The following is a 13767-nucleotide window of genomic DNA, read 5'->3' as shown; positions in this document are numbered from 1 at the left end:
TTTTTGGCGGAACCAGGGATTGAACTCAGGCTCTTGCACTGCTTATTCTACTGAGCTATCTCCCCGGCCCCCCAAGACATTCTCTTTCAAGGCCAAGTTCATCCTTTCATTGTTTCTTAGAACTTGGGAAAATCCAAGGTGAAACAATAACTAAACATATCACACCAGTAAATTCTTTCAGAATAAATTAAAAGATTACCTAAACTAAAAAGCCAAGAATTCTGTCATCTATCAATTTAAGATTCCCAGCTCTCATAAAAGCTATGAGTGGTTCTGCTTAAGGCTCAGAAGGTCACATATTCTAACAGAGCCAGGTGAGGCAGTGCACTCCCGTAATCCCAGCACTGCGGAGACTGAGGCAGAAGGTTTACCACAAGCTCAACGGTAGCCTGGGCTCCCCAAAGAGGGCACAACCAGCCTGAACTACCCTGGAAGACCCTGTCTCAAAGAAAACAAAACACACAAAAAAATTTTGGTTGGAGGGACGAGGAGGCCAGCTGAATCATATAGGAAGGGAGCGAGAGGGTTAAGGCGCTCTGGACACTTGAGTCCAGCATTTCTTAGGCCGCAGTCCTGGTCCTGTGCCAGCCTGCACTTCAGAGGAGAGTGTCTACGGAGCTTCACTACTGACACAGACAAACCCGTAGGGTAAACTCAGGAAGCCACCCTTCTGAGAAGGCAGAACTTAGGAAAATGAGAATCTAGACAAAGGGAGCCACAGAAGACTAGAAAAAATACAAGGGCTCTTTTCTTTATTTTTAAGGAAATATTTTTAAACTTTGGAAATGTTTAGAGTCTGACCAAATTAAGATTGAGAGATACAAAGAGGTATTTCATAAAACCAAGTAAATCAAAGTAAAAGCCATGTGCTATGGTCTGTGTACAGGTGTCCCTGTGGCGCCTTTGGAGTTTGTGATCACTGTGAGTGTAGATGCTGCACCCGCCCTGGGACAGGTAATTTGCATTACAATGAGAGAAGGGAAGAGAAGCCAGCTGCTCCAGCTGCTGACACTCTTCCCTCCATTTTGCTCTCTTGCTCTCTGCCCCTGCCAAAAAAGGTTCCCCTCTGCCATGTGACACTCTGCCTTGGAGCCAGCTGAGTATGGACTGAAACCTCCAGAAACTTTGAGCTAAATAAATCTTTCCTCCCCTAATTTTGAGTGTCAGCTATTTGTCAAAAGAGTAAATGAGACACCATGACACCTACAGCCCTAGGAACCCTAGGAATGGATTCCATATGCAATTAAAGTTTCAGGGATGTGACTCTAAACTGGCCTGATCACACAGATGGAGTTCCTGGACAAACCTCTATAAACTGTAAGTTTATAGTACATAGTACACATAGTACATCTCACACAACAGGAATGGATATAGAAAACTCTACAGGGCCAGAGAGATAGCTCAGTAGAATAAGTGCCTGCCTCGTAAGCTCAGGGTCCTGTGTTCAATCCCTGGTACCACAAAAAAAAAAAAAAAAAAAGAGGGGGAAGGGGAGGAAGAGGAGGAGGAGAAGGGAAAAGAAAAGGAAAGGAAAAGGAAAAAGAAAAGGAAAGGAAAGGAAAGAAAAAAAAAAAAACTCTACAGCCTACAAATGCCAGCAGAATAGAATTTAGGAGTTTATATTTGATAGCAGGGAATTAACTATGTCCAAATCTCACTGGACACTGGGTATCAGAGTCCAGATATGTCTATTAAAAAGTCTTTAATGATAGACATTAGAGATTTACCACAGTTAGTGAACGGCTTTAGGTAATTCACATGGCAAAGTAGATTAAGTGGGCAAGGACAGTACCTTCCCAAGGATTCTGGGACTCTCACTAGAAATATTCCAAAGACAAAGTAAGCCAACAAAAATATACTAAGCAACAGAATAGCTCAGTATTTTGATGATCTCCTACTAAAATTCACCACATAAAAGCATGATCAAAAATGGAGGGAAGGGGCTGGTGAGATAGCTCAGTGGTGTAAATTGCCTTCTTAGGCAAACACGCAGGGACCACAGTTGAATCCCCAGCCCCGCATACTGTGCCAGCCCCACCCCTAGGGTGGGCTGAGTCAGCCTAAAAGAAAAAAGAATTAATGGAGGGAAGAACTATCATTATTGGCAAATTAATACACTGAAAAAAGAAATTGAAGAGGATTTGAGGAAACAGAAAGATATTCCATGTTCCTAGATAAGAACCAACATTGTGAAAATGTCATATTCCCAAAATTATTACACAGATTGAACACAATCCCGATTAAAATGTCATTAGTATATCTCACAGAGTTAGAGAAAACTTTCCTCATATTCATTTGCAACTAGAAGAAACCCAGAATATCAAAAGTAATCCTGGGAAACAAAAGAAAGGCAAGAGGTATCACAATCCCTGACCTGAGGGCTGGTGAGATGGCTCAGTGGTCTAAAGCACCTACTTAGAACAAGCTTAGCAAAGCACAGGGACCGCGGTTCAATCCCCCAGCACCACATGCCAGCCCGCCCCGCCCCCTGGTGGGCTGAGTTGGCCACACACACACACACACACACACACAAATAAATAAACAAAAAAAAAAGCAAAAAGGGAGGAGCAGTGGCAGAGAGAAAGCCTCTTTCCTTTCCTTATAAAAAAATAAAACAATCCCTGACCTGAAATTATACTATAAAGCTACTGTAATAAAATCAGCATGGTACTGGCAATCGAGACAGACCTGAGGATCAATGGAACAGATTAGAAGATGCAGACACAACTGCAAACACACTGAGCCACCTTATCTTTGATAAAGGGTCCAAACTTGTTCACTGGAAGAAAGATAGCCTCTTTAATATATGGTGCTAGAAAAAGTGGCTTTTCACATGCCAAAGGCTAACATTAAACTCATGTCTATCACCATGCACTAAACTACAGCCAAAATGGATCAAAAATTTAAATATTAAAACAAAAACACTAAATCTTCTGGAGGAAAATGTAGGCAGAAATCTTAAAGACATAAGGGTAAGTAGAGTTCATGAACAAAAACCAAATGCACGGGAAATATTTCAAGAATCAACAACTGGGATCTCATCTTTTTTAAAAGTTTCTGCACTTCAAAGGAAATCTCGGGGAACTACCCGCTCGGGCCCCCCTCCTGTCCCTCTCTTGGACAGGAGCTTTCTTTCTCTCAATAAATATATTCTGCTCATTTAAAAAAAGGAAATCTCCAACAGAGTAAAAAGAAAACCAACCAACTTGGGAAAAAGTATAGCCAACTGTCCCTCTGACAAAGGCCTTCTATCTAGAACATACAAAGAATTAAAAAGAAAAAAAAAAAAATCAGGACCCCCAAATTCAAAGACCCAATCCAAAAATGGACATCTGAGATGAATATACGTTTTTCAGATAAAGAAATACAAATGGCAAGTAAATATATGAAAAAATGTTAAGCATCATTGGTCATTCAAGAAATGCAAATTAATCAACACTGAGATTCCATCTCACCCCCGAAAGAATAGCTAACATCAAGAAGTCAGACAATAACAAATGCTGGAGAGGTTGTGGGAAAAAAAGGAAACTTCTCCACTGTCAGTGGGAGTGCAGACTGGTACAACACTATGGAAATCAGTGTGGTGATTCCATTCAAGACAGTTATTCCCCTTTTTCCAGAACTGAAAACATACCACAGTGATATATGTACACCCATGTTTATAGCAGCACAATTTGTCATAGCTAAATCCTGAAAACAACCCAGATGCCCATCAACTGAGGAAGGGATAAAGAAGATGTGGTATTTTTATACAACGGAGTATTATTCCACTATCAAACAAGATAAATTTGAGACTTTTGTTGGTAAATGGATACAACTAGAGACCATTCTCTTAAGTGAAATAAATCAGACCCACATGTGCAAACATCATATTATCTCCTTAGTATGAGAACCTGACAGAGAAAAATGGAATCTGAAGGGTATAATATATAGGAAGAAGGGATAAACTTTTTTTTTTTTTTTGGTGCAGAAACAGGGATTGAACTCAGATCCTTGCGCTTGCCAGGGAAGCACTTATTCCACTAAGCCATCTCCCCGTCCCCAAAGGGAATAAACTTATTCAAAAGGAAAGAGTTATTTGTACTTTTTCTCTTAATTTCTTATACATTTCTTTTTCTTCTTCCAATTTTGCATGCATATATCTGGTAATATGAATAACTAGCTGGAAGACAACACTATGCATTACAAGAAATACTGTGAAATTTGTAATACTTTAAATGAAATTCTGTATCACTTGGTAATTTTGGGGAATTTTTTGGTAATTTTTGTTTTAATACTATTTTACACCCTCTATAAAATAAAATTTTAAAAAAGAATTAATGAAGGAAGGGGCCAGGGAAATAGTTCAGTGGAATAAACACCTGACTAGACCCCCAGTACCACAAAGGAAAAAAAAGAAGGCAATAACAGGAGAGGATTTTAAAGGATCAGGATTAAGGCAGATGTGGTAGCATAAGACTATTAATCCCAGCATCTAGGAGGCTAAGGCAGGAAAATCATGAGTGTAAAGAAGCCAGCCTATAAGCCACATATAGACCCTGTCTCAAAAAACAAAAATAAGGGGGCCAGAGAGATGGCTCAGTAGAATAAGCACTTGCCTGGCAAGCACAAGGACCTGAGTACAATCCCCAGTTCTACCAAAAAATAAAAATATAAAATAAAAATAAGATAGGCAGGCAAGGCTGAACAAAATTGATCCAGAAAAGACAACTGGCTAAATGGTAATGTACATGGGAATTAAGTACCTTAAGCGTGAAACCAGGAGACTGGGAGAGTCAAGGGAATTTGGTCATTACCTAGGCAAGGTTCTGCAGTGAATCCATGACACAATACAATACTGACCACTAGCTGGCTTGGGGATTACTTAAAGAGAATCAGGAGCTGGAGCACTAGCTTTGGCCCTACCAAATGCTGAGGAACTCTTTACTCTTACTTTCTGACTAGAGCACTCAGGAATGTGTTTCATCAACACCAAAACTTTCAGTTTTAACTAGGTTGGACTTTTGAACAAATGGCACCTTAAGGTTAAATGGCATCACATTACTGAGCTAATCTAAACACATGGAAGCATGTGTGCTTCCATGCCTGACCCGTAGATAGCAGTGGAGAGGTGAATTTGTCAACTACTGGAAAGTACATGTAAAGCATGGTACAAGACTGATGAATGGGGGCTGGTGAGATGGCTCAGTGGTCTAAAGCACCTACTTGGAACAAGCTTAGCAAAGCACAGGGACCACGGTTCGATGCCCCAGCACCACATGCCAGCCAGCCCCGCCCCCTGGTGGGCTGAGCTGGCCACACACACACACACACACACAAATAAATAAAATTAAAAAAAAAAAAAGACCGATGAATGAATTCCTAAATCTAGTCATGCCACCAACCTGCCCAACTTCTCAGTGAGGACCAACATTTTATAAGGGTAGGTCAATGACAACCACACTGCCTAGATAATTTTACACACACTAGTACTCTCAATTACAAGAGGGGGTAGTCTATCAAAGATGGCTTTACAGGTTATGATCAAAATAAAAAGCCTTTAAATTTAGAACTATATCGGAGAAAAAGCGTTGGCTGAGGGAATAGCAGCTGTACACTAGGAGTACCAGTGGCCACAGGACCTGGAGGGCATTCCCCACTCACTGTATAACAAATCACTCAGTCCTGAGGAAACGGAGCTCAAAAAAGAACTAGCAAATAAAAATCATGATCAGAAGAAATTAGCCCTCAAGCCTAAACTACAGAGCAAGACCACTTAAAAAAAAAGTCCCAAATTTTAAAACATAAGGATAGAAGAAGGTAGGGATATCGCAAAAGAGAGTGGGACATAAAGAACTCAAAGAAACATGACTTCATTGGGCTCATGGATACAAAACAGGATTAAACATTCAGGGACAGTGTGGTAGATGGGAAAACAATACAGGACACATAATTTATAGGGTTTTATAATATTCACCTGAAGAGTCAAATGCAAAGAGTAAGGGAGATCTAGCCATACACTAGAGATCCAAAGAATCCTGCAAAGGGCCTGGGTCCCATGACAATGTCCTCCACAAGGCCAGCTGAAGACCTAGAAGACACAACAATGTCCCACACAAATCCGTATCAAGGGTCTGCACTGGCAAGGCCCAAAGGTCAGTGGTGGAAGCTAGGAAGTCTGCACCAGCAGGATGGAGGATCTGTACCAGATCTGCATGGGAGCCAGCAAGTAATGCTCAAAGTAAGGCCAGGGCTACACAAAGAGAATGACAGCCATTCTCTCAGTGACAGCAAGGCCTCAGCTCCTCTGACAATAAATAAGAATAGCTGAGTTCATATAAAGATGGGGGCTGGTGAGGTGGCTCAGTGGTCTAAAGCACCTACTTAGAACAAGCTAAGCAAAGCACAGGGACCATGGTTCAATCCCCCAGCACCACATGTCAGCCAGCCCACCCCCTGGTGGGCTGAGCTGGCCACACACACACACACACACACACACACAAATAAAATTAAAAAAAAAAAAAAAAGAAAGCCAGCATGGGGCCAGGGAGATGGCTCGGTAGAATAAGTGCTTCTCTGGCAAGCATAAGGGCCTGAGTTCAATCCCCAGTTCTGCCCAGAAAAAAAAAAAGAAGAAAGAAAGCCAGCATGACAAGCTTCTCTAGGAGAATTAAAAGCACACCATGTTCCCTCTAGTTCTTTTTATGCTGTTGGCATCAACCCTCAGGTGGGCCCTCCACACCCAGCACTACACTGATTCAGTTGAGCTGTGTGTTACAAAGTGGCCAGCAAGTTAACCCACCATAGACCACATATTCCATTACGACACTACAGGAGGCTGGGGATATAGCTTAGTGGCACAGTGCCTGCCTGGCAAGCATGAGGTCATGAGTCAGATTCCCAATACCACACAGACCCTACTATACGGTAGCTGTCAACTAAGGCTAAAAGAGGTAAATTCAACACTGTATTAAGAGAACTGAAGATACAGCTCAGTGGCCCTAGGGTTCATTCCCCAGTAATGGAGAGAAAGGTTTTATCATGTACAGTTCACAGACCTCCAGGAAAGTTGGAAAGAATAAAACATGAGACATGAAATCAGAGAACCCTGGAAATTTAACTTAAAATAACCCTCCTTGTATCTACCAGCTGTTTCTTTTAGTAAGATAAACTACTATTTCCCAGACAGATAAGAGGGTTTCCCAATGGTGCGCCAACTAAGCCTATTACAGAGTCCTGCACCCATCTTTTACTGTGGGAAATCCCCAGGGTCAGAGCTTTGGGCAAATAGCCAATCTCCAGGGCAGATCTCAAAAGGCTGTGTAAAACTTAAATGGGCTAGATTCCTCTTTTCATAGAGTATGCCACCCAAAAGGAAGGAGCCCAGAATAAATGGTACAGTAATAAATAAAACAATGATGCAGGGGACAAGCTCTGCTGACAAAATTCTTCCTTTGGTGGACAGTTTCAAGGTCAAAATCTAGGGACAGAGACTACAGGAAATCCAATGGCCAAGCACATCCTGGGTATTTAGGGGGGGATGGAAGGGGGAGAAGGGGAAAGGATGAGGGGAAGGGGGAGGGAGAAAGACGGACACTGCTTATCATACATGGTCCTTCACCTGTTCTGTTCTGCTTCTAGGAGGCCATGAACTAAGCAGCTTGGTCCTGCCACACCCTTCTACCATGAAGTTTCTTTTTTTTTTTTTTTTGCGGAACCGGGGATTGAACTCAAATCCTTGCGTTTGCCAGTCAAGCGCTTATCCTACTGAGCCATCTCCCCGGCTCCCTATCATGAGGTTTCTGCCTTGAGGCCTACTAACTGCACACACAGACTCACCTGAAACCAAGAGCTAAATTAATCCATTCCTCCTTTAAACTGAGAGCTGGGTTTTATGCCTCCACAACAGAAAAGCGAATACATGGACCTTTAGTTAGGAAACACTGCACACAGACATTTATGTACATACACGCTGATCTCAGATTTTATCACAGTAAAACACAAAAACAATATAAAAGTAAGCAAAAACAAGTAACTTCAATACTTTTCATCCTTTACTGACTTTGGAAGGCTTCTATTTACAGTATACCCTTACAGTTTGCAGATTATAATTTACAACAATCAGTTTATTAAATCCTGGTGTAGAGGGCCATTATAAAAATGGGAAATACACTACTCAAATCATACCTAGAGAATGCTTCTTTTTTTTTTTTCGGAATCAGGGATTGAACTCAGGTCCTTGTGCTTGCCAGGGAAGCACTTATTCCACTGAGCCATCTCCCCAGCCTCTTCTTTTTTTTTCTTTTCTTTTTTTTTAAGTAGATAAAAAGAAAACTGCTTAGCAGTAGTAATGGCTGAAAGTTATGAGGATCTTTACTTTAGGCTTTCTACAGAGTAGGGAGAGAAAACTGGAGAAAAGGATGTCAGTAAGAAAAAGACTATAGCTGTCCAAGCGTCTAAGGTAATAATAAACATAATGGCAATAATATGACAAAGAGAGCTGGGGATGTGGTTCAGTAGTAGTGTTGCTGCCTTGCACGCACAAGGCCTTGGGTTTGATCCCCAGCACCATGGAAGGAAGGAAGGAAGGAAGGAAGGAAGGAAGGAAGGAAGGAAGGAAGCAGGCAGGCAGGGAGGGAAGCAAGCAAGCAAGCAAGCAAGCAGCCAGCAATAAAAATCTCCAATGAAAATAGCTAGGAAACACAAATTAAAACAGAATTTGGAAGGGCCGGGGAGATGGCTCAGTGGAATAAGTGCTTCCCCGGCAAGCACAAGGGCCTGAGTTCAATCCCCGGTTCCACCAAAAAAAAACCAAAACAAAACAAAAAACATTTATAGATGATAAAATAGAATTTGGAGGTAGTAACAAGTGTTCAAGAGGCTTCAAAAAATAAAGACCTAGAAAATATGAATCAATCCCAGCTCTGCCACAGACTGTACTACATAATTAAATTTGTAAGACTAGTTCTCTTCACATAAAATAGTAAACACTAGCAAAAACTATTTATAAAGTACAACTCCTGGCGAACAGTAATTGTTTAGTAATACAGTATATACAATCAAAGGACACGATTGAATACAGATGCCAGGGTGCAGACTAGCACAAACTGGAGCATGTCCTCACCCCTCTTATGCAGGACAACAACTTAGCTCTAAACAATTGCTGCCATGTGTAAAATATGGGCCCACTCTTCACATATATTGTTTTTTCACAATAAAATTGTCGGGCTGGCCACATAGCTCAGCGGATTAAAGTGCCTGGATTAAAGCACAGCCTCACAGGGGCTGGGGTTCAATCCCCGGGCCTGCTGTGCTGGCCCCGCCCTCAGGGCACACTGAGACAGCAATTGAGACTGGGCATGGTGGCGCGCCTGTAATCCCAGCTCTTGGGAGGCTGTAAACAGGCAGATCACGATGACTCCAATCTAGTCCAACCTTGAACACCCACCCTGTAGACCCTTCTCTAAAATTAAAAAAAAACTTTACAAAATAAAATATATCCCATAAATTTTCAATTAACCAACGTATACAAAGTACATAAAATATATTTTTACATACAAAATATTCAAAATGAAACCACTAAAACAAAACACTACTGTATCTTTTATGCAATGTTTCTAGGGACTTGTGAATTGTGGTATAACCAATGTTTTGGAAATGGCTTTTTACAGGCTTTCTTCAACAAAACAAACTACTATCCGGCTACCAAAACATTTCAGACTTACTAGCAAATACAATCCGAAACTGATCTCCCTGTATAAACACTTTACAGTGCGGAGTAATGAACCTAAGGGCTTCCTACTAAACTACATTCTAGTCCAATTTTATTTTATTTCGAGACAAGATCTTGCTAAATTGCCCAGGCTGGGCTCAAACTTGTGATCCTCCTGTCTCAGTCTCCCAAAATGCTAGGATTACAAGCATGAGCCACTACACGTGGTTTAGGGAGCTCCTGTTTAGAAAACTTGCCCCATCTAATAAAGAACCCACAGAACCAGGGTGGTGGGGAAGGCCTGTAACCACAGCATTCGGGAGGAGTCTGCAGATCACTGAAAGTTCAAAGCCAGCCTGTGCTAAAAGTGAGTTCCAGGCCAACCTGAACTGCATAGTGAAACCCTATCTCAAAAGGAGGGGAGGGAAGGGGAGGGGAGGACATGATAGAGAAAAGGAGAGCGCACACACAACCCCAGAGAGGTGACTGCACCTGCCATGGCTGACACACAACAGGCCAAAGTCCCCTCCTGAGAATATGAACTCACTTCAGCAGTACACACACTAAACTTGAAACAGTACAGAGAAGACTGCATGGCCCCTGCCAAAGGATGCCACAAAAATATGAACTTGCCATACTGGATGAGTTACACAGCTATGGCTGATGGAGTTTTAACTGGTTAGGTGGATTCAAAAGATGCTGGCCATTGTGTCCAAATGCAAAAAAGAGAACAAGGATAAACAGAAAGGAAAGCAGAAGAAATATGCAAAATAAAATGAGAGCCAAAAGCCAGGTGTGGTGACACACACCTAAATCCCAGTTCTCAGGAGGCTGAAGCGGAAGATCATGAGTTAGAAGCCAGCCTGGCCTACACAGCTAGTTCAAGGCCAACCTGGACTATATAGTGAAAACCTGAAAAGATGTTACGGAGAGAAGATAGACTGACAGATGGGAGTGGTATGCAATGTGAGACACACCCAGATACAGACAACAGATAACACACACACACACACACACACACAAACACACCTATGTAGATGAACTGAACTGAATTTCTATGAAATAAAATACACTTTTATCTCCTTTTACTTATGATACCTTGAAGGAATTTCTATTCCTGCAAACATATAACTTTTGGGGGCTGGGGAGATGGCTCAGTAGAATAAGCACTTCCCTGGCAAGCACAAGGGCCTGAGTTCAATTCCAGGTTCCACAAAAAAAAAAAAAAACCATATAACTTTTTAGAAGTCAAGGCCAAAAAGAATTTAACAGAATTCAGGACTCAATATTATGTCAGGAATTTCTGATAAAGGATTATTCCCTTTATTTCAAGTCTAGAAACTGTAACTAATAAAAGATTCATCAAAAGTGAACACTAAAGAATGACCAAGAAATTCAAATTTGCATTGACTTAACCTTTAGTTATCAGAAAAGTAGCCACTGTGCTCAGGACAATGAAGGCAGATGCTCACCATTAACCCACTGCAATCCAATCAATTCATCTAGCCCACTTCTCAGACAACAAATTATAATCAAACACCACTTAAAGTTTAAATGCCATATTCCAACCAGTCTCATTTACTTTAGAAGCAAATGACATTGTGACATTCTCAATCTCAGAACACACAATTAAAACACATTGAAAAGCATTCATCCACCAAGCAAATACAAACTGCAAAACATTTTACTAAATAACTAGCAAAAAAAAAAAAAGAAAGAAAGAAAGAAATTAAACGGAACCATGCCTCTAATCACAGCATTCAAGAGGCTGTCAGGAGGATCACTGAGTTCAAGGCCAACCTGAACTGCACAGAGAAACCTTCTCTCAAAGGGACCCCAAAAAAAAAAAAAAAAAAAAAATAGATTAAAGGTAGAATGACAATGAAGAAAGGAATTAATCAAATACACAATTTCTACAGATAAGAAAATTCTGTAATTGGTAAGTACAGTAACTGAAATGAAACTTTTACTAGAAGAGCTCAATGACACATTTGAAAAGAAAAAGAATCCATGAACTTCAATTGGAAGAATGCAAAGAATGACGGAACTGAGGAGAGCCTCAGAGACCTTAAGATACCTTGAACAAGAGTCTCGTCAAGCACTGGATGTGTATCATGTCTGACACTTACAAGATCTTTCAGTTTCACAAGATAATGAACTAAAGCTCAGAGAAGTTAAGAAACTTGCCAATTACTACATAGCAAAACTAGACCGTTGGCCTGTTTATCTTGCCTTCCAACACCTACTAGCTTAATGAATAGTTGTTATGGTTTGTGTCTAGTTCTCCCCCACCCCAAAGCCTCATGCAGTCAAGCGAGGGGACTTGCAGAGTTTGAGATTAACTCATGATCCACTGCGATTATGTGTTTTAGTACTACCGGGATTCTGGGTGTGAGTGCTACACCCAGCCTGAATGTAACTGTAAGAGAGATTTCCTCTGCTGCCGCTACTCCTCCCTTGGCTCCTCTTGCTCTTTGCTGCTCCCAGGAAAGGTTGCTCTCTGCCATGTGTCACTCTGCCCTGGAGCCAGCTGAGTATGGACTGAAACCTCCAGGAACTGTGAGCTAAATAAATCTTGCCTTCATTTTGAGTGTCAGGTATTTGTCCCAGCAATATGAGAAGAGTAAGTGAGACAAAAGTCTAGGAGTGACTTCTTTTATCCCTCTGCAAACAGAAAAGGCATTACACAGTTCTCCTTCCGTAAGTGCCACTGATGACTGCAAAAAGCACAAAACAACATCTAGCAGATTCTAACTGCCTCTCAGGCAAATGAACTGTTTAAGGGATTTTGACAAAGTAGGTTTTGGGGGGTTTTGTTTTGTTGTCTTTTTAAGACAGGGTCTCACTATGCAGTTCTAACTGGCCTTAAGCTCCTGCCTCTGCCTCCCAGCCGCTGGGATTACAGGCACGCACCCCCACACTCAGCTGAAGGAGGGCTTCTAAAGTGCATCTAACATTTTTTCAGTAAGACCTGACTACAAGTGATGAGTGTATGGCTGAGTGGTAGAACACTTGCCACGCACGCAAAGGGCCTGGGTTCAATCCCCAAAACCAAGTAACAGAAACAAAAAAATGAGAAAGATGAATTTGAGGTTGTTTTTTGTTTGTTTGTTTTGTGGTACCCAGGGATGGAACTTCGGACCTTGCACATGTGATGCAGGTGTTTATGGAATCTGAAGTTTAGAGAAGATAAAAACAATAAGACCACATTTATACTGCAGAATCAGCATTCATACCGCAAGAGCTGTTACTCTAGATATAGTGATTATCACCACTGTTTTGTTGTTTTGTCTTGTTTTGTGACAGGGTCTATGTAGTCCAGACTGTCCCTAAACTCACTACATAGGACAGGCTGGCCTTCAACTCACAGCAACCCTCCTTCCCAGCCTCCCAAGTGCTGTGATTACAGGTGTGCACCACCAGGCCTGGCTCATCCCCTTTTTAAGTCACTGGGAGGAGGAACTTAATCTCTCTACGTCATTGTTCAATCCTATTCCCCATACAGAACTTTGTTTAAATGAAAAATAGGTGTATTTCTACTCAAAATCCTTCAATAGTTTATCCAACATGCCATCATCAAAACAAAATACCAAAAAATGAAAAACAGAAAGAGAATGAATGTATGAAACTGAGGTTTAGAGAACGTAAGAAACAGGACCACATTCACATTCCAGGATAAGCAGTCAGGGTGCCACCTGGCTTGGAGCCAGGCCCCTGCAGACACCATCCTGTGGTACCCTCTCCCCATCACCCCACTCCTGCCACCTGGACCAGCTTGCAGTTTCTCAAACAAGGTCTCTCACCTAACAGACTCTGGATATTCAACAATGCCTCAATAAACTCCGTTCCTAATCATTCTTTTGATCTCAGCCTAAATATTTCCTTAAAGGTCTTATTTGAAGTGTCTTCTCACTACATTATTCTCTACACTGCTCCCAACTTGTGATCACACACACACACACACACATATATACATGTATCTCTTTATATATGCATCTTCTGGGGCTGGTGAGATGGCTCAGTGGTCTAAAGCACCTACTTAGAATTAGCTTAGCAAAGCACAGGGACCGCAGTTC

The 13767-nt window shown here is 41.5% G+C and overlaps 1 protein-coding gene and 1 non-coding gene across 2 annotated transcripts in view; one reads left to right on the top strand and one right to left on the bottom strand.

Moving 5' to 3' along the window:
- Positions 1-10230: 10230 nt before the first annotated feature.
- LOC111812902 lies at positions 10231-10334 on the top strand. Its single transcript, XR_002818276.1, has one exon. It is a non-coding gene; the product is annotated as a U6 spliceosomal RNA (small nuclear RNA).
- A 36-nt stretch (positions 10335-10370) lies between these two features.
- LOC111812899 (Golgi phosphoprotein 3-like) overlaps positions 10371-13767 on the bottom strand; it is a 14472-nt gene continuing 11075 nt past the window's right edge. Inside the window, exon 3 of the mRNA XM_023702372.1 lies at positions 10371-10390. Coding sequence (XP_023558140.1) covers positions 10371-10390 — 20 coding nt within the window. The remainder of the gene's footprint in view (positions 10391-13767) is intronic.

The sequence above is a fragment of the Octodon degus genome, unplaced genomic scaffold (genome assembly GCF_000260255.1).
Source record: "Octodon degus isolate 3935 unplaced genomic scaffold, OctDeg1.0 scaffold00149, whole genome shotgun sequence".
In the NCBI taxonomy this organism is placed as follows: Eukaryota; Metazoa; Chordata; class Mammalia; order Rodentia; family Octodontidae; genus Octodon; species Octodon degus.
Note: the sequence above shows the minus strand (reverse complement) of the source record. Positions and strands in the feature narration are given on the sequence as shown.